The sequence below is a fragment of the Pristiophorus japonicus genome, chromosome 13 (genome assembly GCF_044704955.1).
Source record: "Pristiophorus japonicus isolate sPriJap1 chromosome 13, sPriJap1.hap1, whole genome shotgun sequence".
In the NCBI taxonomy this organism is placed as follows: domain Eukaryota; kingdom Metazoa; phylum Chordata; class Chondrichthyes; family Pristiophoridae; genus Pristiophorus; species Pristiophorus japonicus.
In genome coordinates, this window is record NC_091989.1 from 162504861 (window position 1) to 162527891 (window position 23031).

At 44.3% G+C, this 23031-nt stretch overlaps 1 protein-coding gene and 1 pseudogene across 1 annotated transcript; both read left to right on the forward strand.

Moving 5' to 3' along the window:
• The first annotated feature begins 6015 nt into the window (after window positions 1-6015).
• On the forward strand, window positions 6016-6190 carry LOC139279070 (U2 spliceosomal RNA; annotated as a pseudogene).
• Window positions 6191-10546: 4356 nt separating this feature from the next.
• On the forward strand, window positions 10547-16531 carry spata2l (spermatogenesis associated 2-like). Its single transcript, XM_070897003.1, has 3 exons — window positions 10547-10635; window positions 14419-14728; window positions 15074-16531. Exons 2-3 carry the CDS (start codon window positions 14420-14422, stop codon window positions 16118-16120), a joined length of 1356 nt encoding a protein of 451 aa, XP_070753104.1. The 5' UTR covers window positions 10547-10635; window position 14419; the 3' UTR covers window positions 16121-16531.
• Window positions 16532-23031: the final 6500 nt, after the last annotated feature.

Sequence of the window (23031 nt, forward strand, 5' to 3'; positions counted from 1 at the left end):
AAGTTAACAACTTCACAGGCAGCTGTAAATCTGTTTTAACTCAATGGCCGAAACCTTTTGAATGTTGGAAATCTTCTTAATTTGAAGAGAATCACCAGAGATTCTCTGTTTCTTTTGTTTTAAATAGGTGACCATCGAGAAGGGGCAATGTTGTTTAAAGGGGTTATTGGATTGTGCCTGAGGGATCAGGAGGGCACACCACCGTAACCGGCTACATCTGGCCCCAAGTAAATCTCAGGAGTGGGAGGTGGGGGGCCAGGTAATGGAACAAAACTATACCAGGTGTTGGAATTTTTGAACTCCGGTACAAGGGACCATATATCATTGATAAAGCTAGTCCCATGGTATATGCAGCCCTAGAAGAATTAAATGGTTTAATATTAACCAGATTAAAATTTTTTCAGTTCACCAGCAGGCACTAAGACAAGAGCAAACAGTTATGAACATGGGGAGCAGGATTTGTCCTCTCCAGGGGAATGAGGAAGAAGGGATGCCTAATGGGATACCCCCACCTAATCAGGTACAGTATGATCCAAAGGGAAGTGGACAGGACACGGGAGCTGGAAGAATTTGCCCACAGACATACCTCGCAAACCCCACCAATCTCACAAAGTAATAAGAGACATATCGTGATTGGTAGAAGTAGGGACGGCCGAGGGTATAGGATAGGGGTACATTTACAGTGGCAGGGTAATCATACCACTGTAACCGTCCATTATATCAAGGGGTGCAAGGACAAGCAGTAGAGTTTTTTTTTAAAAAGACTCATCCAAAGGCTCCTTCTCCAACGAATAAACAGATTTGTGTGAAAAGCTAATTGTTTGTCATAAACATATCCCAGGGCAAACAAATGGGCTAATGGTAATCTCAACTCAGATGATATTGTACCATGATGTGCATCACGAAGTGGTACCTGTAATATTGAATCTGACCAAAGTGGGACTTCCTTGGTGGTGCAAGCCTAAAATAGCACAGCTACACAGGAGAATAATCAAGGGATTTTGGCAGAGGGCCAGTACAACCTGCACTGAATTCAGGGAGAGTAATCGGCTTGATTGTACCTTGTCAAGAATGGTGCCGAGACTATTAGGGAGAATCATAACAGAAGGCGGTGAGGCCTGATTAATATGTTGCAACCCAGTTTAATGCTAAAAAGTGGGTAAACCAGATTATAGAAGGGGAACAAATCGTCTTCAATGAAACGGCTCCAAGTAATGTATGGATCTTGGTTAGTGGAACAAGCCCAAGGAAACCTGCAGCATATTGCAGAGGGAAAGCTCTCTTCCCGAGTAATTGATCGAGGCCGAAGGCAATGTCCACTTATCAACTTACTAAAACTCTGTGCCAAGTCAGAAGGTTGGTACAGGTGTACCCGGTGGCACGAGTGTCATTTACAGGAACAGAATGACATCACCCTGTTAGAGATAGTACTCAATCACGCCTGAGAAAATTTAGTAGGATACAATGAACACCGGAAATGTAACCCGGTTGGATGGGATAACTTGGAACTGCACCATGAAGGTAATTGCGGGACAGCATTTTCCTATACGGTCTGTATAAAGAGGGAAGGGTGAATATTGTGTCAGCACAAACACCGGGAATACCAGTACGGTACCAATCTGACTTGTCCCATTGCAACAGGAACTTTTTGTATTACCCCAGTCCAAACTGTGAGACTTGGGACGCGGATTTTATAAAGTATTTAATTGCAAAGCTAAGTAAATATCACTGTAAGAAAGGAGTTAAAAGTGTAACTGCCAAAGGGAAGATATAATTAATTTGGATAGTTAATTGGGCCAATTGAGAACCAAGTACAATGGGCATTAAGCGAAATAGGGAACAGAGGATCACAATGGCTCGACGCTGAGGTGATACTTATGATACATATGATCAAGATAGTCCAACAATGAACCATGAGACGATGTGTAGTTTTCATGTTATCTATTGTCTAACAACAACCGACACACACTATCGGTATGCGTCGAGGGTGGCAACTGCTAACACATTTGACATAGCCAATATAGACAAAGAAATTCAAGGCTTAGCACAACATTACTAAAGGGAAACGATCGAACTTCGCAGTTGTCAGAAACAGGGGACGAGGTCGCCAGACAAATGCTGCAAGTCGAGGAAATCCGAGAGTCTCATGCCCAAACTATCAATAAGATAAGTGTGTGACTAAATGATCTAACCCAAGAAACACATAAAGAACTTGTATGTGCAATGTACTGCACATGGTTACGAAGGAACATCCGATACAATGTAAACCAGCTGAAACAGGAAAAAATACCCGCTAGGATAAGAAATGAGCAGTTGCCCAATTGGACTGAGGATGATGGTATTACCCTCTGTGATGTTCGTAAGACAACACAAGTGTTCTTGTCTCCAAGTAATTATATTACCAGATAATTGAAATTGATAGGTATGGTTCCAGCTATCGCACAGATAGAAGGCACGGATGCCGAATCTCTGTGGGCAGTTTGGAACATAGCGAAATACAAGGCCAATCCCAGGTTCAGTTCCATGTTATGCCCCTTTATGCAGTAAAACTCAGTGGCACATTTCAAGGGGTGCATACCGATGGTTGCACTCAATGGGCTCAAATTTCGACCTGAGTTGCTCCTATTTTTTTGGAGCAACTAGTTTAGAATGGAGCATCTTAGAAATTGCAATTCTCGGCATTTAGTTTGCTCCAGTTCTAGTGAGTTAGAATAGTTTCATTTTAGAACAGATTTTTTTTTCAAAAGGGGGCGTGTCCAGCCACTTACGCCTGTTTTGCAAGTTTAGGCAGTGAAAACTTACTCCAAACTAACTTAGAATGGAATAGTGTAGATTTTTGTACGCTCAGAAAAACCTTGCCTACACTTTAGAAATTAGGTGCAGGGAACGAGATATGGGTGGGGGGGGGGGAGGGAAGTTATGGAATTTTACAAGCATTTAACACTTTCACTTCTACAAACATAGGGTCATCCTGAATAATAAATGATAAATAAAGCAAATAAAAAAATATATTGAATTTTCCTACCTGTCTGAAGCAGCAGCAGCAGCAGCCTCCGAGCTGCGAAGACTTAGGCCGTTCGGCCAGGGGACAGGGGCGGCGTCGGGTCACCCACAGCGATGGCCGAGTGCCAATGTTTGTACCACACTGTGCATGCGTGCATGCTCCAACTCTCATGCGCAGTGCTGCCGGCACGAAATCTGCTGCTGTGAGGTAGCCCCGCCCCCCTGCCGGCAGATCTTTGGTGCCACGCTTTGGCCCCCCCCCCCCCCCCGCAGATGCTTGTACACCGCGCCGAGCTGGGACGGGCTCGATTCGGAGCACAGAATGCCGAGGTAGGCATTAGGAGCACTTTTTATTCCACGAAACAGGCATGCCTCTCGGAGGTGCGCCGTTCTGAAGGAGGCCCGAAATATGCCCCCAATATTTGGATGTAGTAGTGTGCGCACACCTCATGGAAGGAGGGAAACATATAGCATGCGGGTTCACACAGACGGTTAATTGCACGTTGGAAATCAGCCCCCTTAATCAGGGAGGGACTGAAGTGGCAGCCCGAGACAAGCATCAAACTCACTGTAAATTTAACCACCTGGGCCATCAGCAGCAGCGGGTGGCTGGGATCCGTCCAATAGATCCCGAATGGGAAACAAAAGGCACCTGGGGAAGTATGTCAGTTATACCATGCCCTATGGGCCCAACACAAACAGGATTGTGGGTTGGTAGGGCCTGAGCCAGTCAAGATTCCAGGCCCAAAACATAAAGCCCACTGGCAATACCCACTGAACCCTGATGCTGAAGCAGCTGTCCTTCAGATAGTGAAAGAATTGGAAAGACAAGGGGTGGTGAGACAAACAATAGCTACAACCAACTCACCAGTATGGCCAGTAAAGAAACCAGATGCCTCATATAGGCTGACTATAGACTATACTGCTTTAAATAAAGTTACACTCCGGGATCACCTGATCGTGGCCAGCCCAACAATGATTTTCAATGGCCTGGGCCCGGAACATAAAATATTCACCGTATTGGATATAGCAAATGGACTTTGGGCCCTACCCTTAGACGAGGAGTCACAAGGGAAGTTCGCCTTCACTGTAAGAGGAAAACAGTATACATGGACTAGAGTGCCCCAAGGATTCCATAACAGCCCGAGTATATTCCACCGGATGTTGGCTGGGGTCCTGGAGCCAATAAATGTAGGGGAAGGAAGTACCCTCTTGCAATATGTGGACGACATTCTTATAGCGTCCACCACGGAGAAACAGCACATGCTGGCATTGACCACAGTGCTTGGGGCCCTACAACAGGCAGTGCTGAAAGCTAACCCAAAAAAGGCCCAGATAGGGAAGGGCCAAGTCACGTATCTAGGATACGTAGTAACACAAGGGAAAAGGCAGATGCCCGAGGATAGGAAGGAGGCCATTAGGACGATGCCAAAGCCAGGGACCGTAAAGGGAGTCAGACCGGTATTAGGACTGTTTAATTACTGTCTGAACTTTATCCCGGGATATGCAGAAATGGCTCAGCCCATACAAGATTTGGTAAAAGGGGGAAAGCCCTCCTAAGAGCCGGTAGACTAGGGTTCCGAACAAGAAGCAGCATTTCAACAGCTGAAACAGGCTCTTATGAGCGCCCCCATCCTGGGACTACCGGACCGGAATAAGCCCTTCCACATTTATAATCACCACAGCAAAAACCACTATAATGTGGTGGTGACCCAGCAACATGGGGACAGGCAATGACCGGTGGCATATTACTCCACTAAGCAACAACCTGTAGCTGCAGGATTATCTAGATGTGTAGCTGCTCTCGACTGCGCAGCCTGGGCAGTCAGAATTAGTGAACCCATAATAATGTGAGGACAAATTATCCTGCGTACACAACATACCCTGGTAGAGCTACTAAACACGGGGAGACTGAGAACAGTGTCAGACGCAAGAAGGGCGATGTGGGAGGCGGTACTAATACCTCCGAGCGGCACAGTAACGATAATAAAAGATAGCGGTAACAACCCCGCAGGATAGATCATTACGGAAGACCAGGATCATGAATGTAACCCGATAGAGGGGGCAGAGTAAAATAGCTCGATAAAGGAAGAGCCACTCGAGGGAGAGGACATGGACCTTTACGTAAATGGGTCCCGTCGGTACATCGATGGAACGTCCCAAACAGGGTGGGCGGTAGTAGATGGTGAAGGGCAAACACGGGGAGTAGGGCAGTTAGAAGGGAGCCTCTCGTCTGAGTGGCCGAATTAGTCTCCCTAACGGAAGCCCTCAAACAGGCAAAAGGTAAAAGAGTAAATATATACACAGACAGCCGATACGCGTTTGGGGTGGTCCACAATGATATGGTATCCTGGAGTCGGTGAGGTTATATGACATCGGGGGGAGGACCAATTCGACACAAGAACATAGTTAAGGAACTGGTAAAGGCTTCCCTCCAGCCCCAGGAATGTGCAATAATAAAGATCAAAGCCCATAAGAAAATCACTGACAGACATCAGCAAGGGAATGCATGGGCGGATGAGGCAGCTAAGCGAGCGTCAGAAGCAGGTGGCCTATGGGCTAAAAGAAATGCCTGCGCGCTTGGGCCGGAAGAAGTTAATATGGTTAAAGTACAGGAGGCAACTCGACAGCAGGAAAAAGATGAATGGAAAAGACAGGGAGCTAAATAAGGCGTGGACGGAATCTGGAGGAAAGATTGTAATGTGGTAGCCCCAGAGTGCATACGACAAAACCTATTGAGTATATACCACGGTATGCGCATACAGGTAAGACCAGCATGACGAGTTCAATGTCCCGATGCTGGTGGTGGAAGGGAATGGGAAGAGATATAGAAAATTATTGTAGGAAGTGCTTAACATGCGCAAAGCATAACCCAGGTGGAAAAATAAAGGTCAGAATGGGACACCAACCCCGACCAAAGGGACCATGGGAAAACCTGCAGATAGACTTCACGGGCCCACTGCCCAATCACCAGGGAAAACGTATTGTTTGGTTATAATAGATCAATTCAGAAGCTTTTGCCTTTTGGCTAAGATCAAGTGTAGTATCTGTTCTTATCAGTTTAATATCCCCTATGGGGACATGATATTGAATTGATTTTTGGACAGGGAGCTGGATCAGGGGCTTGCCCCGTCCACTCCATGCACCGACCTGGTATTGCAATATTTCCAGGAACGGTGCAACTTCGCCTCTCGGCCTTTTGGCCTAAGATCAAATATATTGGCGCAAAGTGATCTTTGGCGTTAGAGTTGATCTGGAAAGAAATTGGATAAAAAAAATTTTAAAAAATTCAGAAGCTTTTGCAACTAGAAATTGCTCAGCTGAGACGTTGGCTAGAATATTAGCAGAAGAAATTATACCTAGGTGGGGAATGCCCCTACAGATAGATTCAGATCAGGGTACACACTTCACGGGTAAAGTAATGAAACAAGCATGCGCCCTACTAGGAATCAGGCAGAAATTCTATATCTCCTATTATCCGGAATCATCCAGATTAGTCGAACGAACAAATAGGACCCTGAAGAACGCATTGGCCAAGGTGATCGACGAGACAGGAAAAGGATGGGTAGATATGCTGCCCCGGATTTTAATGAAGTTAAGGGCGACCCCAAACCGGACTACCGGACTCGCGCCTTTCGAACTAACGACAGGAAGGGCAATGAAATTACCTGAGGTTCTAGTGTCAGGGAGTGATGACGTTGGACCCTACCAGGCCCGAGTAAGGAGATTTGTGATGGAATTATGTAAACAATTACACGATCTGAAGGCACACGCCGGGGATCAGCAAGTGATCAAGGACTTGGAAGCTGGCACCAAGGAACAAAAGACTCAGATACCACAGGTTGGGAGCAAGGTAATGGTAAAAATAAACCCCGAAAAGCCAGGCTTCTCACCAAAATGGACAGGCCCTCAGCAGGTAATAATGGTAAGCGACACGTGCATGTGCGTGGCGATAGGTGGAACCGGACGGTGGAAACATTGGATACAGTTAAAACGTTATGTGTAACATGAGACCCTACCTGACCTGTGATGATCGGGAAAACATGTTGTGTTTTACAGAACCTTAGTCCTAGTAGGAGGAATACTGGGTAACCCCAGCTTATACCACGACCCAGCAGTAAGTTGCCCAGACGGCTATCAGGGAAATATTTCCACTACAAACTCAATCTTTTGCGGAAAATGCCAAAGGGGGCGACTTGAAGTGGAATGGACAAGCCCGGATAAGGGACACTCATGGCAGAACTAATCATGGACATGCATGAATAGCTCGGACCAAGGAAATCCACACAAGTGTGTGTGGGTAAGATGTAACCTCACCAGGGAGGCAGAGGGGATTACCCCCATACCCATCAGGGACTCACAATGCGGTAATGGTTCCTTATAGGGAATGTTTGTGTGTAAGTTAGAGATCCCAACCACCACAATAGCCCCAACCACATGACCCCAGAACCCCCAGGATGCCCAAACATGACATAGGGGGCAAGCAAAGGATTAGTAATAAAAAGAACTAAAGACAAAATCCACTTCGGGGTACGCCAAAGAGTAATTACGGTATTGTTAAACCTAATGGATATAACAATCCCACTGTTTTGCAGTAAGAAAACTATAAGCTTATATAAAAACCTAACCCTAAGAGCCCTTGAGGGGCCCGAATCCAAGACTATGAAGTTCAACGTAAAAAAGCCGAACAAAAACGGGAAAGGTGGGAGGAGAAAGAGGGGAATATTAGAAATGGCGGCCGTTGCGGCGGTTAATACAATAGATCTTCAAACAATAGAAGAGCAGGTCATCACCCTCACACAGACCTTAAAAGGACTGCTGGAAAGGGGAGATGATAACGAGAAAATGCAGGCCCAGTTAGGGGATGGGGTGGAATGGGAACTGCTACAGGTTGCCCATACATTGAGGGACCATGCAAAAACGATAAATTTGGTAAGCCAGGCTGGACAAACTATGAGTAAAAGAATGGCTGCCAAGATAGTTTGTGCGGGATATGGGGCTTGGATGCTCAATACGGTAGAACATAACCTAGAACAACTCCAAAATGGGGAGGTGCCGGATTGGATAACCAATGATGTATTTGCTGAATGGACATTGGGCAAGAATGACACCCAAGCCTGTGAGGTCCGGAGGAATAGCCATGCCTGGGTCCCTAAGAACAGGTGGGTAACCGGACATCAGAATATAATAGGGTTTGTGTTATCAATACCACAATACGACGTGACAAAGGGAAACACATTGTACCAATTAGGCAATATAGGAGAAATAAGGATCAATCCCGTGTGCGGTATTACAAATTGCACCAGTACGTAATTAAAAAGGGAAACAATACCAAAGGTGTCTATATTAAAGATTGTTATAAGAATAATCAAGTTGTTTTATGCCGAGAGCACCCAGACCTCGATAATAACGACTGTGGATGTGACCGAACAGAAGGATGTGTATTGAGTGTCACACCGCTGATACTGGACTCCGAAACAACCGCACTCTCACAAGGAAAGGGAGGATAGTGTGTGAGCACCATAGCGGTCAACATGATGGTGGGGGGAGTTACCCACTGCCCTATCACGACCACCAACTGCTGTCCTGCGCCAAAAGAAGTCGTCAATATTCAGGGATATATCATATATCCGGAATTGAAAGGAGAGTCCATCAATGGGACGGTGGTGGACACTATCAAGGCAGGGTATAAAGGTTTCGAGGAACCACAAGGATGACATATACCCAGACTTAATGAAGAACAAACTAAGTTGGAACAGGACATCCATGAACAAAGGCAGAAGTATATCATCTTGATGAAGAAGATCGACAAACTCCAGAAGGACACTAAAGAAATGTTGGCAAATCAACCCTGGTATGCGAGGCTTTGGAACTCTGGACTAAATGTGCAGGCGCACCCCCGGATAAGAATAATATCCCATGCATTGGTGATCTTGCAATTTGTGGTTTTAATGGTATTGTTGATTGAATTATGTTGGAGATGTAAACAATGGGCGAGGAAAGCCATAGCTCAGGCCCCCATAAAAGCTTTAGAAGAAACTAAACCTTTAGTATCCAAGGAAAAATCTGTAAAACAGGTAAATGGTGTGTAAAGGGAGATATGAGAAGCCATCCGAAAATAAGGGCTTGGCCACCCAGACGGACAGATTAAGTTGACAATATCACTTCCCCTTTGGATGAAATAATGAGCAGACGGTACATTGGCCTATCTTGGGGTATATAGCCAAGGGCCAAAAGGAGGATTGCAAAAGCAAGATTGATTATCAAAGATGTTATCTGGCTACTATGGAGGCCCTGAGCTGGCTAAACAAAAGATATGCTTAAAACCACACGTACACAAGATGACCACTCGTTGACCTCGGGCTCAAGGGAGCAATAAAGAACATCCAAAGAGGAACTAATATAACCATATAAGGCGAGTGACACCTGGAAGAAGGGAACAAATGGATATTTGATCATACGTTGGTACAACCAATCACGTCACTGTTAAGGTCTGTCCACGAGGACACTCATGTGCTTAAACCTGTATAATTAAGGTGCAATTTGAACAGTTCATTGGAGATCTTCTCTCAGGTGGCTGAGAAGTGAGATGCTCCCCCTTCACTTGTTGGAATTAACGTCATTGAAACTTATCTGTTGAATCTAGGCTTGTTAAGAGAGGAGACGGGCGATTCTCCCCATCAGTGATGATCTTAAATTTATACCCTCTAGTTACTGACTCACCAACCAGTTAAAATAGTTCTTCCCTACTTACCTTTTCAGAACCCTGTTAGAGGTGCTGTCTTTTGGTTGAAATGTTAAACTGAAGCCCCGTCTGACCTTTCAGGTGAATATAAAAGAATATTGGAAGAACAGGGGAGATCACCTGATCAACATTGATCCTTCAACCAACACCTAAAATCAGACAATCTGGTCATGTATTTAATTGCCTGTGGGAGCTTGCTGTGCAAAAATTGGCTGCTATGTTTCCTACTCTTACAATGTGACTACACTTGAAAAATACTTTGTTGGCTGTCCTGAGGTCTTGAACGGCACTACATAAATGCAAATTCTTTCTTCTTTCAGAATTTTGAACATCTCTATTAAGGAATGTGGAACGTGCTACCACAGGAGTAGTTGAGGCGAATAGCATAGATGCCTTTCAGGGAACGCTAGATAAGTACAGGAGGAAGAAAGGCACAGAAGGATATGCAGCTAGAGTGAGATGCCGATAGAGAGGTAAAGTAGGGTTGGAGAAGGCTGTTGTGGAGCATAAACACCAGCAGAAACCAGTTGGGCCGAATCTCCTGTTCCTGTGCTGTAAAGTCTATGTAGCCTGTACCCATGATCTATGTAGATCAGTAAGGATGACGTTAAATGCAAACTCACTTTTTAAAAGAGCTACCTACATGAAGATGTTTCAATATTTTAGGCCAAATGAGTGTCACTCAGCAGGAGCTCTCAACCAAACAGCGCATGACAGCAAACACGAGTTGTCAGTCATTCCCTTCCACCAGTGATCGTCCGGAGGCAGGACTTGTCTGTATCACATGTTTGACGGGAAGTGGCAATTTCAGCAGTGCGCGCACATTTGGCTGGTTGGAAAGTTGTACCCTTATTTCGCATATAGAACATTTCAGTGGTGACTTACAGGTGAGTCCAGCGACGGAGGTAGTTGGGTAAAAGGTTCTGATCGATGCCAAGCTCCCAAACAACTCTTGGGGGGGGGGGGGCAAAATAAACATTAGATCAAGTGCCCCCGATCTGTGGGACACTCCAGACACTTAACTGCCCCTTTTCAAGCTCCCAAACATGTCCGACGTTTAACATTCAAGTGGCATGAGTTAAATGCTCAATTATTGCTGATTGCTTAAATCCCTATAACTTCTAAAAGGGAAATGGAGTTTCAGGAAGTGGGGCTGTTTTGTGCTGAGACTGACATCACCGCGAGTTCACTTTCTGTTCTGTTATTCTGACCCTGTGAAACAAGTCCGGGAATGGTTCACGTAACTCACAATGGTTTATGAAACCGTGCCATAATCGTGACGTCCATCCTGCTTATTGCAGCAGTGGAACTAGAATACAAGCACCGAGGCGATAAAACCTCCTAAACTAAGGAACACTTTATTCTGTTGGAGACTAGTGGCTGTAGATTGTAAACTAAAACTACGTTTCCTTCTGGGTGCCAAGTTGTCTGTTACTCATCAGCAGAAAACTCTTGTGCAGGTGTGTTTATAGAGCTGCCAAACAATTCTATTAGTTTTACCATGTACGAATTAGTTTGTTTCAAAGGGTAATAGCTTGGGTTTCCCACATGTTCCAAGTTTAATATCACAGTTGGATCTAATTCTTATTCGTGGGCATGCTTTCTCAGTCACGGCACGTTTTGCATCGTTGGAGACCAGGTTTGCTGAGGGAAACAGCCTTTCTGCCTTGAACACGGGATAGAGTCCGTGAAAGTCCCACTCACCAATATGTTCTCCAGCCCCACAGGACTTTGGAGATAATCTGCAACTTTTTGATGGCGCACAGCAAAAAAACTTCAATCTTTGCAAATATTTGTTCTAAATATTCTTGGGAAGCAGCATCATGAGTTTCATTTTAGTGGCCAGTATAGTCCTTTAAAAAGTATGATTTAGTTAATAGCAATTTGTGTGGAATATTAAATCCAAAAAGGCAATATTTTTTTTTAAATTGTGATCTGACTGGAATTTCAGATGTTCTACTCTTGCAAACCAGCTTGTGTGGCATTGGTAAACATTGTGCTATCTATGGAATGGATAAATAACTGTACAAACAAAATGCTGCATGTTAAAACTTCGAAAGCAGATATTGGTGTATTTATTTTACATGTGTTCCCATAAAATGGGACAAAAGTGTCTCTATGTTTTAAAATTAAGCATCATTTCCATTGCAAACAATATTAGGAAAGCTGTGAACTTTATTTCTAAACCAGCAAGCAGGGACCAGCATTTTGGCTGGCTAGAACTCTGGCTGACCCGCATCAGAAATGGATCTGCTGGGGATTTATGCTCATTTAATTCATGCCTGCTTGTTCTGGGCAGGAGTGTAATGGAGCATGCAGATGAGGGCTTTTAGCAGACATGTTCATATTTCTGATATTATTTGGACAGAGTTTTTTGTTGATGAAAAGTGGGTGTAAACAGGAAGCACCTTAAAGTTCCAATTAATAGCAACTTTTCTATTTTATTTGTTTTAAATCTGTGTAATGTTAAATTGGTAAGTTACCAATATCTCTCTCAAACTGATGTACAAAAACTCTTTCCAAGAGTTGAGCATAATGTATCATATTACCAGTGATCATTTTGTCACAAGGTGTGCCACAGCATATAACTGGGAACTATGCTAAATGCAGTATCCTTTGGCAAGTCACTTATTTATTGCTGGGGGTTGTCCAGATTGCAGTTTTTCATACTTGAAGTGGTGCTAAATGGAGGGGGGAGAAGAGGACATGACTGGGAGATCAGGCACCAGAGCCAGATTGCCAGCATCCATCATTAAGTCACCAACCATATCTGCTAGTCCTGGCACAGCTGCCTGGAGATAACTCTGGGGAGCTAGTTCTTCCCTTAAGCTGTATTGGTACAGTGCCAGAGCATTGGAGTATCACAATAAAGTCAGATTTTCTGCTCCTGTTACTTGGAGTGGGAGAAGGCAGGATTCTGCAAGTTCGTTCAACAGGCCTGCATGTAAGTCTTACTTATGAGCCTCCTAATCTAATAAGTTCCTACTGACTGAAAAGAGCTGATTGAAAGGAATAACCTGCCCTGTCAGTAGAAATTGAAAACCTGCTGTATAGCTAGTTTAATACAAAAATGTTAGGCTAATAGTTCAAAAGACATAACTGTTTGAGATTTAATGGATATATTTTCAAATATAACAGAAGGCCTTAAAGAAGAAAGAAAGACTTGCATTTATTTAAAGACACTGGGGATAACTCTCCTGCTCTTCTTCAAAATATTACCATGGGATCTTTTACGTCCACCTGGGAGAGTAGGTGGGGCCTTGGTTTAACGTCCCATCTGAAAGACAGCAACTCCAACAGTACTGCACCCGAATGTCAGCCTAGATTTATGTGCTCAAGTTCCTGCAGTGGGACTTGAACCCATATTCTTCTGACTCAGGTGAGTGTGCTACTCACTGAGCCACAGCTGATGCTTAATACCAAAACAATTATACACATTTTCAGTGCTGTCTATTTTTATCTCCATTACCTGCTGGATGAATGATTACTAATGTATGTGAAACTGGTTTTCAAATGTTGCTAATGCCCTGTCATTAACAAGATTTTTGTAAGTTGCTTGATTTGAGACAGCTCTGCACTTATATTTATATACAACAAACCCTGATCTCCACTACTTGCCTATAAAAGTTGTAAAAAAAAAAAAAATTCTTGCAACATTTTCAATCCAAGATTTATGCAGCAACTAGCAACCATTTTGTAAGTGGAGTGAGAAAGTATATATGCCATTAACATACTCTCTGAAAAGGAATTTAGTTTCCCCCTCCCCCAATCATCATCATCATAGGCGGTCCCTCGAACGAGAGTTCACAGATGTTTCAATGAAGGACCCGATGTTCCAGCCCTGAACTCCAATTGATGAAAGATGCCTGGGCGTGGATTTTTTTTTTAACGTGCGGTGACTGTTGCACATCAGCCACCACACGGGCTCGACAGAGCTAGGCCTTTATCCAATGGCAAGGGTTGAACCAAGACGTGTCTCAATACAGTACATGTGATTTGGCATAAACTTTAGTACCCAAATATTTTAGACACTATACTGAACAATGCTACTTTCTGGTAATAAGTCACCTACTAGTTGAATTGTAAATAAATGCTTGTATAGCTCCCCTGCAATCTCTAAATTATACAAAAATTATGGAAAGAGTATATATTTAGTACATTTCAAGGCAGTGCAACAAAATATATTCTCGAGTTTTTAATTGGTGAGCATTTCAGTATTTTAAAAAAAAAACAGCATTTTTAATTTTAAAATGATTCAACCTCTTCCCTTCAACACACTTCCCATTTGCTGGCAGCTTAGGTGTTTGAGGCTGACACTTGCCATTTATTGATGTGCAGCAACAAAAATATGAATTGCCTTGGAGCTGGGTTATGAGGGAACCAATCGAAAAGGACTAAATTTGATATCCAAGTGTTTGTCCTAACTAAAGGCTGCATATGCTTGTGTTATTGCCTGTGCTTTTTTTAAATAATAAAATGGGGGATATTAAGGTATTTTCATTAAAGATGGTGTGTTCTGGAAAGCCTTTCCATCTTTCTGTTGGCTTGGTAATTGTCTATTTCAGACATAGCTACCTTTAGTACCATATGGAAGTGATTTAATGGAAACAAATCATAGTCCAGAATTGTATCCTAATAGAATAAATGGTATTGGGCTTTCTTTCTTTCAGAATGAACACTGGACTAAGAAATATCTATGAAAATTATAAGAAATTTTATGAAGATGATCCTTCAGGACATGATGGAATCTGCCATGATAAAGAATTAAAAGGACTAATCAAACAGCAGTTAATAAAAAGGAGTGCATGTTTTCCCACCTTGCTACGGGATGAGATGTTTGAAACTATTTCCAATTCTCTGCACAGGACGCAGAATTACAGAAGTACATTAAAGTTGCTGATTGGGGCTTTTGAATTATTGGAATTGGCTGCTGTCAACCTCTTTCTGTACCCCTGGAGAAAGGAGTTCAAAACAATTAAAGTAAGTCCCTTACTAAACATTGATAGCGTAACTTTAATTGCCATTTATATTGCCTTGTATAGTTTAGAATACGTTGCAACATATTGAGGGAATAAAAATAAAAATCAACTGTTGTTTGCATTATGTTTAACTTCATTGTCATGCCTTGAATATTGCTATACCATATGTGCAAGGCCAAAATCTGGGTACTCTTGATTATCCTCCAATTTCCAACATCCACTGAGGCAAGTAGTGGGGTGTCTTCCCATTTTGGAAGACGGTGACTAGGAGGTGGTCGATTCTGGAGGATGCTATTTTTTTTTCAAACCAAAATTGTTAATCATTAACACTTTTTTTTTTCCTTAGACTTTTTCAGGAGCTTATGTGCACTACCTAAAACCTGCAATCTGTAACGAAGACCTTGTAAGAATTTTTAAGCAAATGGGATATAGACTAAAGGATAATCTCCAACTAGAAATGAAAGACCCTCCACATTCTTTGGAGTCGATCAGGCTGGCATTTGAACTCTTGGTTACAAGAATTGAATGCGAAATCTTGTTGGAGATAGGAGAAAAGTTGGAACACTACAACATTTCAGTTGATGAGTTGCTTCGGGAAAGGAAATTGATGGAAAATATTGATGCCTGTGTAGATAAACTAAAGGTGAGCCGTCCTGCTGCTGATAGAAGCCAGAGAGAACGCCGACTCGAAAGAACACAGTCAACTTCCTCTAGTGGAGAGAATATTGATCTGGATTTAAAAGTGAATTCTAGGCCGAGGAATCTAGCTGGTTCTCCTTCCCAGGGGGAATACGATGGAAGTGCAATCTGTTTATCGCCATGGGGATTACCCAGGCCTGCTACTAGTGACCAATACAAGGATGTGTCTTGCAGCAAACACATTACTGGAATCCCTGGTACAGACTCTGTTCCTTCATTCGAGGATTCCCAAGATCTATCTAGAGACAGACGTGAGTTTAACTTTGAGCTTCGTAGCCCGAACGCAGCTGAAAATTCTTTAGGAGGCATCGGCGCTGAAAACTACAAACGGCATAGCTGCCTCGCTAATGGTGATTCTGCTCTCTACTGTTGTGAAACGTGTTGCACAGTACACACCATTTTGTGTGACGCTATTAAAATGTGTGACGGTCGCCATTCTCTTCGAATTTTTGATGCTGAAAGCTCAACCTATCTACAAAAGGCTGAAGCTTCTAATACTGAGGTGGGGCCACTATCCTATGCAGACATATTAAAAGCCAATCCAAACTGTGGCCTTTGTAGACGTTCATCTGTACAGTTTCGTTGTAAGTGTGGCGTGCGTCTCTGTGGGCATTGTGGTTTTAGAAATGTATTGGTATGCAACAACTGTGGCAGTGAACTTTATAATCCTGATTCTAAAACCCATCACTACTAGCTTAATATTCAATAGTTTAGGATAAAAACATGATTTACAAACATTCATACATAAATGTAATGGGTTGGGAAAATTATGGCTCCTTTTGTGAAAGCTATTACCTACACTGTAAATATTTTGCCTCTTGTGCCAATACACATGTAGGCACAGAACATGTTCTGACTGGGTTATGAACATTTTAGTAACACAGGCATTATATTCAATGGAAATGATCAAATGCCCTATTTTCTGAACATGCACAGTGCCGTTATGGTCATTTTGTAACTACAGTTTGAGCTGTTTGATCAAGAATTTTGTTCAGCTTCAATATTTAGGGCCATGCACACACGACTAAAGCAATTTTACATCTTGTCTTTAAAATAATTAACTCTTTAGCATTGCAAACTCTGGAAAGTTATCTTGAATATACTGCCTGGAAAAAATAAAATCTTAATCAATACCTACAGCTCTTGATTGATTTTTTTTTTTTTGGTTCGTCAATTCTAAAGTTTTGATTCCAAATGCAAATGGGGAGGGTGCTAAATTGGATATCCCCAAAAAACAAGCGCAGGGATTGTGATGTGTAATTAACGCCCACTCGTTGATTGCAATGCTTTTTTGCTGCCTGCTTATTTGACTGATTCCTGCATGCAGCCAGCGCTAATCTCGCTGTTCATTGGTTGCATACATCAATAGGGAACCAATATCGTAACTTGCTTGAACCAGTTAAAGCTAACCTGCATCTCCTAGGGGAGGTGCACTGGGGCTGGAGCAAATGCTGGGAGTAGTGCAGAAAGTGAATCTAATCTAAGGAATGGCATAACATGGGAGAGCGTGGGCTCCAAGCTTTTTGGACGCTGCACCGGAAGCTTTGATGGAGGAGGTGGAAAGTCAGATGTTCTGCATCTGCAGGAGGCCTACCAGACATGCTCAAAAGGCGATGGGAGCAGATAGCCGTTAAGGTAAATGCCCCCAGGACCTGGATGCAGCGCTGCAAAAAGTTCATCAATTACCTCGATGTCCAGGTCAGTGAATGGATCTTCAACTGCCATAGCTTTACCAACTGCACCACTAGTCTCGGACACTCTTCAATTCAATTCTCCCCCACCCCCACCAACCCACCTGCTCAATTCACCACCACCCATCACTCGCCTACCAACAATCTCTACATCAGGACTTGTACCTAACGTTCATATGCTTCACTTCACGCTCACACACTGAGCGCACTCACCGCTTGCACACACTGCCAGCTATTCAGCCATGTCACCCAACAGGTTATAGGACACTCATTGACACACTTCCCTCTCTTGCAGAACAAGGTGGCACACAACCAGAGGCAGCAGGGACTACCCGTAGGGGTACAGATATGCCTGCATGTCCTATCTCCGATGAAGGGGATGATGCTGGACATTATTGGAGTGGCAATTGGTTAGCCAGTGGCGGGGCTGAAAATTAAAGATGACCGTATCCTCACATCTAGTCCTCCTTCTCGCATCCCATTTTCCCCCTCATTCCACAATCTCTTCTGACAAGCTCCAGATGGTTTAAGCATGCACCTCTTACTTTTCCCCTCCCCACAACCTTACCCGAGAGCTTTTCTCCTTTCACATACTCGAAGTGTGACCTAGCCAGGCAGTGGAGGAACAGCAAGAAGACAATGATGATGAAGATGCACCGTCACTTGATTCCACATGCAGCCACCAGCTCAGATACTGGCACTCATTAGAGAATAGCATGGAGGTGGGATCTACATGCGGTGAGATACCAGGCAAGAGTGGCCTGCGGCCAGGGCAGGGGGCAAGGATACTGCCAGTGTTCGCTTGGGTGAGGTCGTACACGGGTTCTGTTACAGAGTACTCCGATGGGGCAGACTACAGAAGGCGGCTGATGGGCGTACACCACAAAATGCTTGGTGCGTTTGAAAGCCTGTGTTCAATGTCAACGAACATTGAGAAGTCCAGCACGAACTTGGCACAGGGCTTTGCGCAGAGCTTGGAGCCCAACCTTTCCAGCATGGAAGTGGTGTCCGACTCCATTCCGAGAGATCGGGAGGTCTGAGGAGTAGGAGGCCCGAAGATCGGTGAGGATTTCAATTCTGACGAGTCGGGAGGTCGGCAACTCGGGAGGTCGGCGAGTCGGTAAGGCCCTGTGAGGTCGGGAGTTCGGATGCCGGGAGACCACAGAGGTCGGTGAGTTTAGGAGGCCACCGAGGTCGGTGAGGTGAGTTGGTAAGTAGCTCTCTTTTCTCTTTTTTTAAGTAGATTTTAAACTAGATAAGGCTAACTAGAGGGATGCCAGTGCAGCTCAGTCCCATGGAGTGCACTTCCTGCGGTATGTGGGAAGTCCTGGACGCTTCACGCAGCCGAGACAACCACGCGTTTCGGAGCTGGAGCAGCAGGTAGAGTCAATAAGGTGCATCGGCGAGGTTGAGATAGCACGTTTCAGGAGGTGGTCACCCCGCAGCTTAAAGGCGTGCAGGTAGAGGGGAAGTGAGTGACCACCAGACATTGTACACATGCTAGGCAGGTAGCGCAGTAGTCCTCCCGTGAGTCCATCTCGCTTTCAAACCAATATTCACTTCTGAGTATCGGTAAGGACGATAGTGCCTCTGGGGAGTGCAGCCAGAGCCAATTCCAAGGTACCATGGGTGGCTCAGCTGCACAGGGGGGAAGGATGAAGAACAAAAGAGCCCTAGTGATCGGGGATTCTATAGTTAGAGGAACAGACAAGTGTTTCTGCGGCCGTAGACGTGACTCCCGAATAGTTTTGTGCCTCGCTGGTGCCAGGGTCAAAGATGTCAGAGCGGACACAGGGCATCCTGAGGGGAGGGGGAGAGAAGAGGGTAAACAGCTAGAGGACGTGGTCCATAGTGGGACCAATGACATAGGTAAAATAAGGGATGAGGTCCTACAGCAAGAATTCAGGGAGCTAGGAAGAAAATTAAAAGCTAGGACCTCCGAAGGTAGTAATCTCCAGGTTACTACCGGTGCCACATGCTAATGAGTATAAGAATAGAAGGATAGTGAGGATGAACACATGGCTGGAAAGTTGGTGTCGGAGGGAGGGCTTTAAATTCTTGAGGCATTGGGACTGCTTCTGAGGGAGATGGGACCTACAAATCGGATGGGTTTCACCTCAACAGCGCCGGGACCAATATCCTCGCGGGGAGTTTTGCTGGTGCTGTTAAGGTGAGTTTAAGCTAGCTTGGCAGGGGGTTGGGAACCTGAGAACGAATTCAAAAGGGAAGTAAAGCTGAAATTGGATAGCAAGAATCCAGAAAGCGAACCTGTAAGACACAGGAATCAGGGTTTAGTGTGTAGTAAGCAAGGAGGTCTTCCTGTGCTGAATGGTATATACTTTAATGCAAGGAGTATAGCAAATAAGGCAGATGAGCTAAGAGCACAGGTAGACACTTGGGAGTATGACATTATAGCCATTACAGAAACATGGCTGAAAGAGGGAGGGGTTTAGCAGATAAATATTCCTGGATTTTTAGACAAGATTAGGCGCGGTACTGATTAAAGAAAATATTACAGCCGTGAGGAGGGATGATATGTTAGAGGGATCATCAAATGAGACCATATGGGTCGATTGGCCCTTTTTTATTTTTCAATCACACTGCTGGACGTGTATAGACCCCCAAACAATGGGAGGGAGATAGAGGAGCAAATATGTAGGCAAATTGCTGTGAAGTCTAAAAATCAGAGGGTAATGATCGTAGGGGATGTTAACTATCCAAATATTGGTTGGGACAAATTTACGGTGTTAAATTCTTGAAATGCATTCAAGAGAACTTTTTTAGTCAGTATGTAGCAAGCCCAACACGAGAGGAGCGGTCTTGGATTTAGTTTTGGGGAATGAAGCTGGGCAGGTTGAAGTGGTATTAATGGGAGAGCACTTGGGTGCCAGTGACCATAATTCAGTCAGATTCAAGTTGCTTATGGATAAGGATAAGAATAGGCCTGGAATAAAAGTTCTGAATTGGGGAAAAGCTAATTTTGCTAAGTTAAGGAGTGATTTGTCCATGGTGGACTGGAACCAGCCAAATGTGGGTAAATCAGTATTGGAACAGTGGGAGGCATTTAAGGAGGAGATCCGGAAGGCTCAGGCCAAACATGTGCCCTTAAAGAAAAAGGGCTGGGAAAAATAATTCTAGAGCCTCCTGGATGTCGAGGGACTTAGACGGGAGGATTAAGAAAAAACAGGATGCTTAGGTCATATATCAACAGCTAAATACTATAGAATCTTTAAAGGAATATAGAAAGTTGAGGCAAAATTAAAAAGGATATTAGGAACGCTAAGACAGAGCATGAGAAATTCATGGCCAGTAAAATTTAGGAAAACCCCAAGATGTTCTATAAATATATTAAGAGAAAGAGGGTAACTAAAGAAAGGGTAGGGCCTATTAGAGACCATGAGGGTAATCTTTGTGTGGAGGCGGAAGATGTTGGGAGGGGTCTTAACGAATACTTTGCATCTGTTTTCACAAAGGAAAGGGGCAATGCAGATACTGCTATCGAGGAGGAGTGTGATATTCTGGATGAAATCAATATGAGAGAGGAAGTATTAAGGAGTTTAGCAGCTTTGAAAGTAGATAAGTCCCCAGGCCCGGAAGAAATGCATCCCAGGCTGTTGAGCGAAGTAAAAGAGGAAATAGCAGAGGCCTTGACCATCATTTTCTAGTCCTCTTTGGATCTGGGCATGGTGCTGGAGGATTGGAGGACTGCTAATGTAGTACCCTTGTTTAAGAAGGGAGAAAGGGACAGGCCAAGTAATTACAGGCCTGTCAGCCTAACGTGAGTGGTGGGAAAATTATTGGAAAAAATCCTGAAAGACAGGATAAATCTGCATTTGGAAAGGCAAGGATTAATTAGGGACAGTCAGCACGGATTTGTTGAGGGAAGATCGTGTCTGACTAAGCTGATTGAATTTTTTTGAGGAGGTAACCAAGAGGGTCGATGCGGGTAGTGCGTACAATGTAGTATATATGGACTTTAGCAAAGCTTTTGATAAGTCCACATGGTAGACTAGACATGAAGGTTAAAGCCCATGGAATACAGGGCAAAGTGTCACGTTGGATCCAAATTTGGTTTGGAGGAAGGAAGCAAAGGGTAATGATTGATGGATGTTTTTGTGTGGAAGAATGTTTCCACTGGGGTTCTGCAGGGCTCAGTACTGGGACCCTTGCTTTTTGTGGTATATATCAACGATTTAGATTTGAATATAGGGAGTATGATTAAGAAGTTTGCAGATGACACTAAAATTGGCTGTGTGGTTGATAATGAAGAGGAAAGTCATGGGCTGCAGGAGGATATCAATCTACTGGTCAGGTGGGCAGAGCAGTGGAAAATGGAATTTAATTCAGAGAAGTGTGAGGTGATGCACTTTGGGAGGGTTAATAAGGAAAGGGTATACACATTAAGCGGTAGGCCACTTAATAGTGTAGATGAACAAAGGGACCTTGGATCGCTTGTTCACAGATCCCTGAAAGTAGCAGACCAGGTGGTGAAGAAGACATATGGAATGCTTGCCTTTATTGGCCGAGGCATAGAATATAAGAGCAGGGAGGTAATGCTTAAATTGTATAATACTTTGGTTAGACCACAGCTGGAGTATTGCGTGCAGTTCTGGTCGCTGTATTATAGGAAGGACGTGATTACACTAGAAAGGGTGCAGAGGAGATTTATTAGGATGCTGCCTGGAATGGAGAATCTTAGTTATTAGGACAGATTGGATAGGCTGGGTTTGTTCTCATTGGAACTGAGGAGGTTGAGGTGTACAAAATATTGAGGAGCCTGGACATAGTGGATAGTAAGGGTCTATTTCCATTGGTGGAGGGGTCAATTACAAGGGGGCATAGTTTTAAGGTGGCTGGGGGAAGGTTTAGAGGGGATTTGATGGGGGGGCTTCTTTACGCAGAGGGTTGTGGGGATCTGGAACTCACTGCCTGGAAGAGTGGTGGATGCAGAAACCCTCACCACTTTTAAGAGATGGTTGGATGAGTACTTAAAGTGCAGTAACCTGCTCGGTTATGGACTAGAGCTGGTAATTGGGATTAGACTGGATAACCTTTTGTTGGACGGAGCAGATATAATGGTAAGTACTGCAGGGAATAGAATACAGCCAGGGTGATCTCCTGGACTAGTTTCGGTCGCCTGGATGGGTCGGAGAGGAATTTTCCCAGATTTTTTCCTCCCTAAATTGGCCTGGGTTTTTATCTGTTTTTTGCCTCTCCCAGGAGATCTCACGGCTTCAGTTGAGGTGGGGTGTAGAATGTTTTAGTATAAGGGGTGTCGCAGTTGTGGTGAGGCGGATTGGTTGGGCTGGGTGCTCTTTGCCTTTCCGTCATTGTTCAGAAGTTTATATGTAACCTTTAGGGCTGCTGACTGAGGGCCGTGTGGCTCTTTGTCAGCTGGCGCAGACACGATGGGCCAGAATGGCTTTCTGCGCTGTAAATTTCTATTCACACACTTGTGGACCCAACCATGATGCAGTGTCTGATGGCCGATGTCACAACTTCTATTGCAGCACAAAGAGCAGCCACCCAACGTCTGAATGCTGCAGTGGAAGCTCAGACTGCTGTCATGCAAGTTCAGCTTGCTGCCTTCATTGCTGTGGATTATAGTGTGGAAAGGGCCTTGCAGGGTGTTGCAGCAGTCTGGGAATCCGTCCTCCAATAGATGACTAGGATTGCTGAGGCACCGCCCTGGGGGAGTGGCGAGGACTCCATGGTGCATGAACCTGCTGTCCTCTCTCTGGAAAATAGCTTTCAATCTCCCACTCCACCAGTGCCCTTGCTGTTGCCTGTTAGCTAGCCAGACCAGAGTGTTGCCGTCCATGCTGAGATGGTGCAGTCTGAGGCCGGGCCTTCTAGGCCCAGAGCTGCTCGAGGTTGTCATCTGCTGTCTCCCCCACTGAAAGTCAGCAGCCTT

Bases quoted from the DNA above. Each gene is read 5' to 3' on its own strand.
- spata2l (XM_070897003.1), top strand. From the start codon at position 14,420: ATGAACACTGGACTAAGAAATATCTATGAAAATTATAAGAAATTTTAT. The intron at 14,729-15,073 runs GTAAGTCCCTTA...TTTTTTCCTTAG, and splicing joins AGGAGTTCAAAACAATTAAA to ACTTTTTCAGGAGCTTATGT.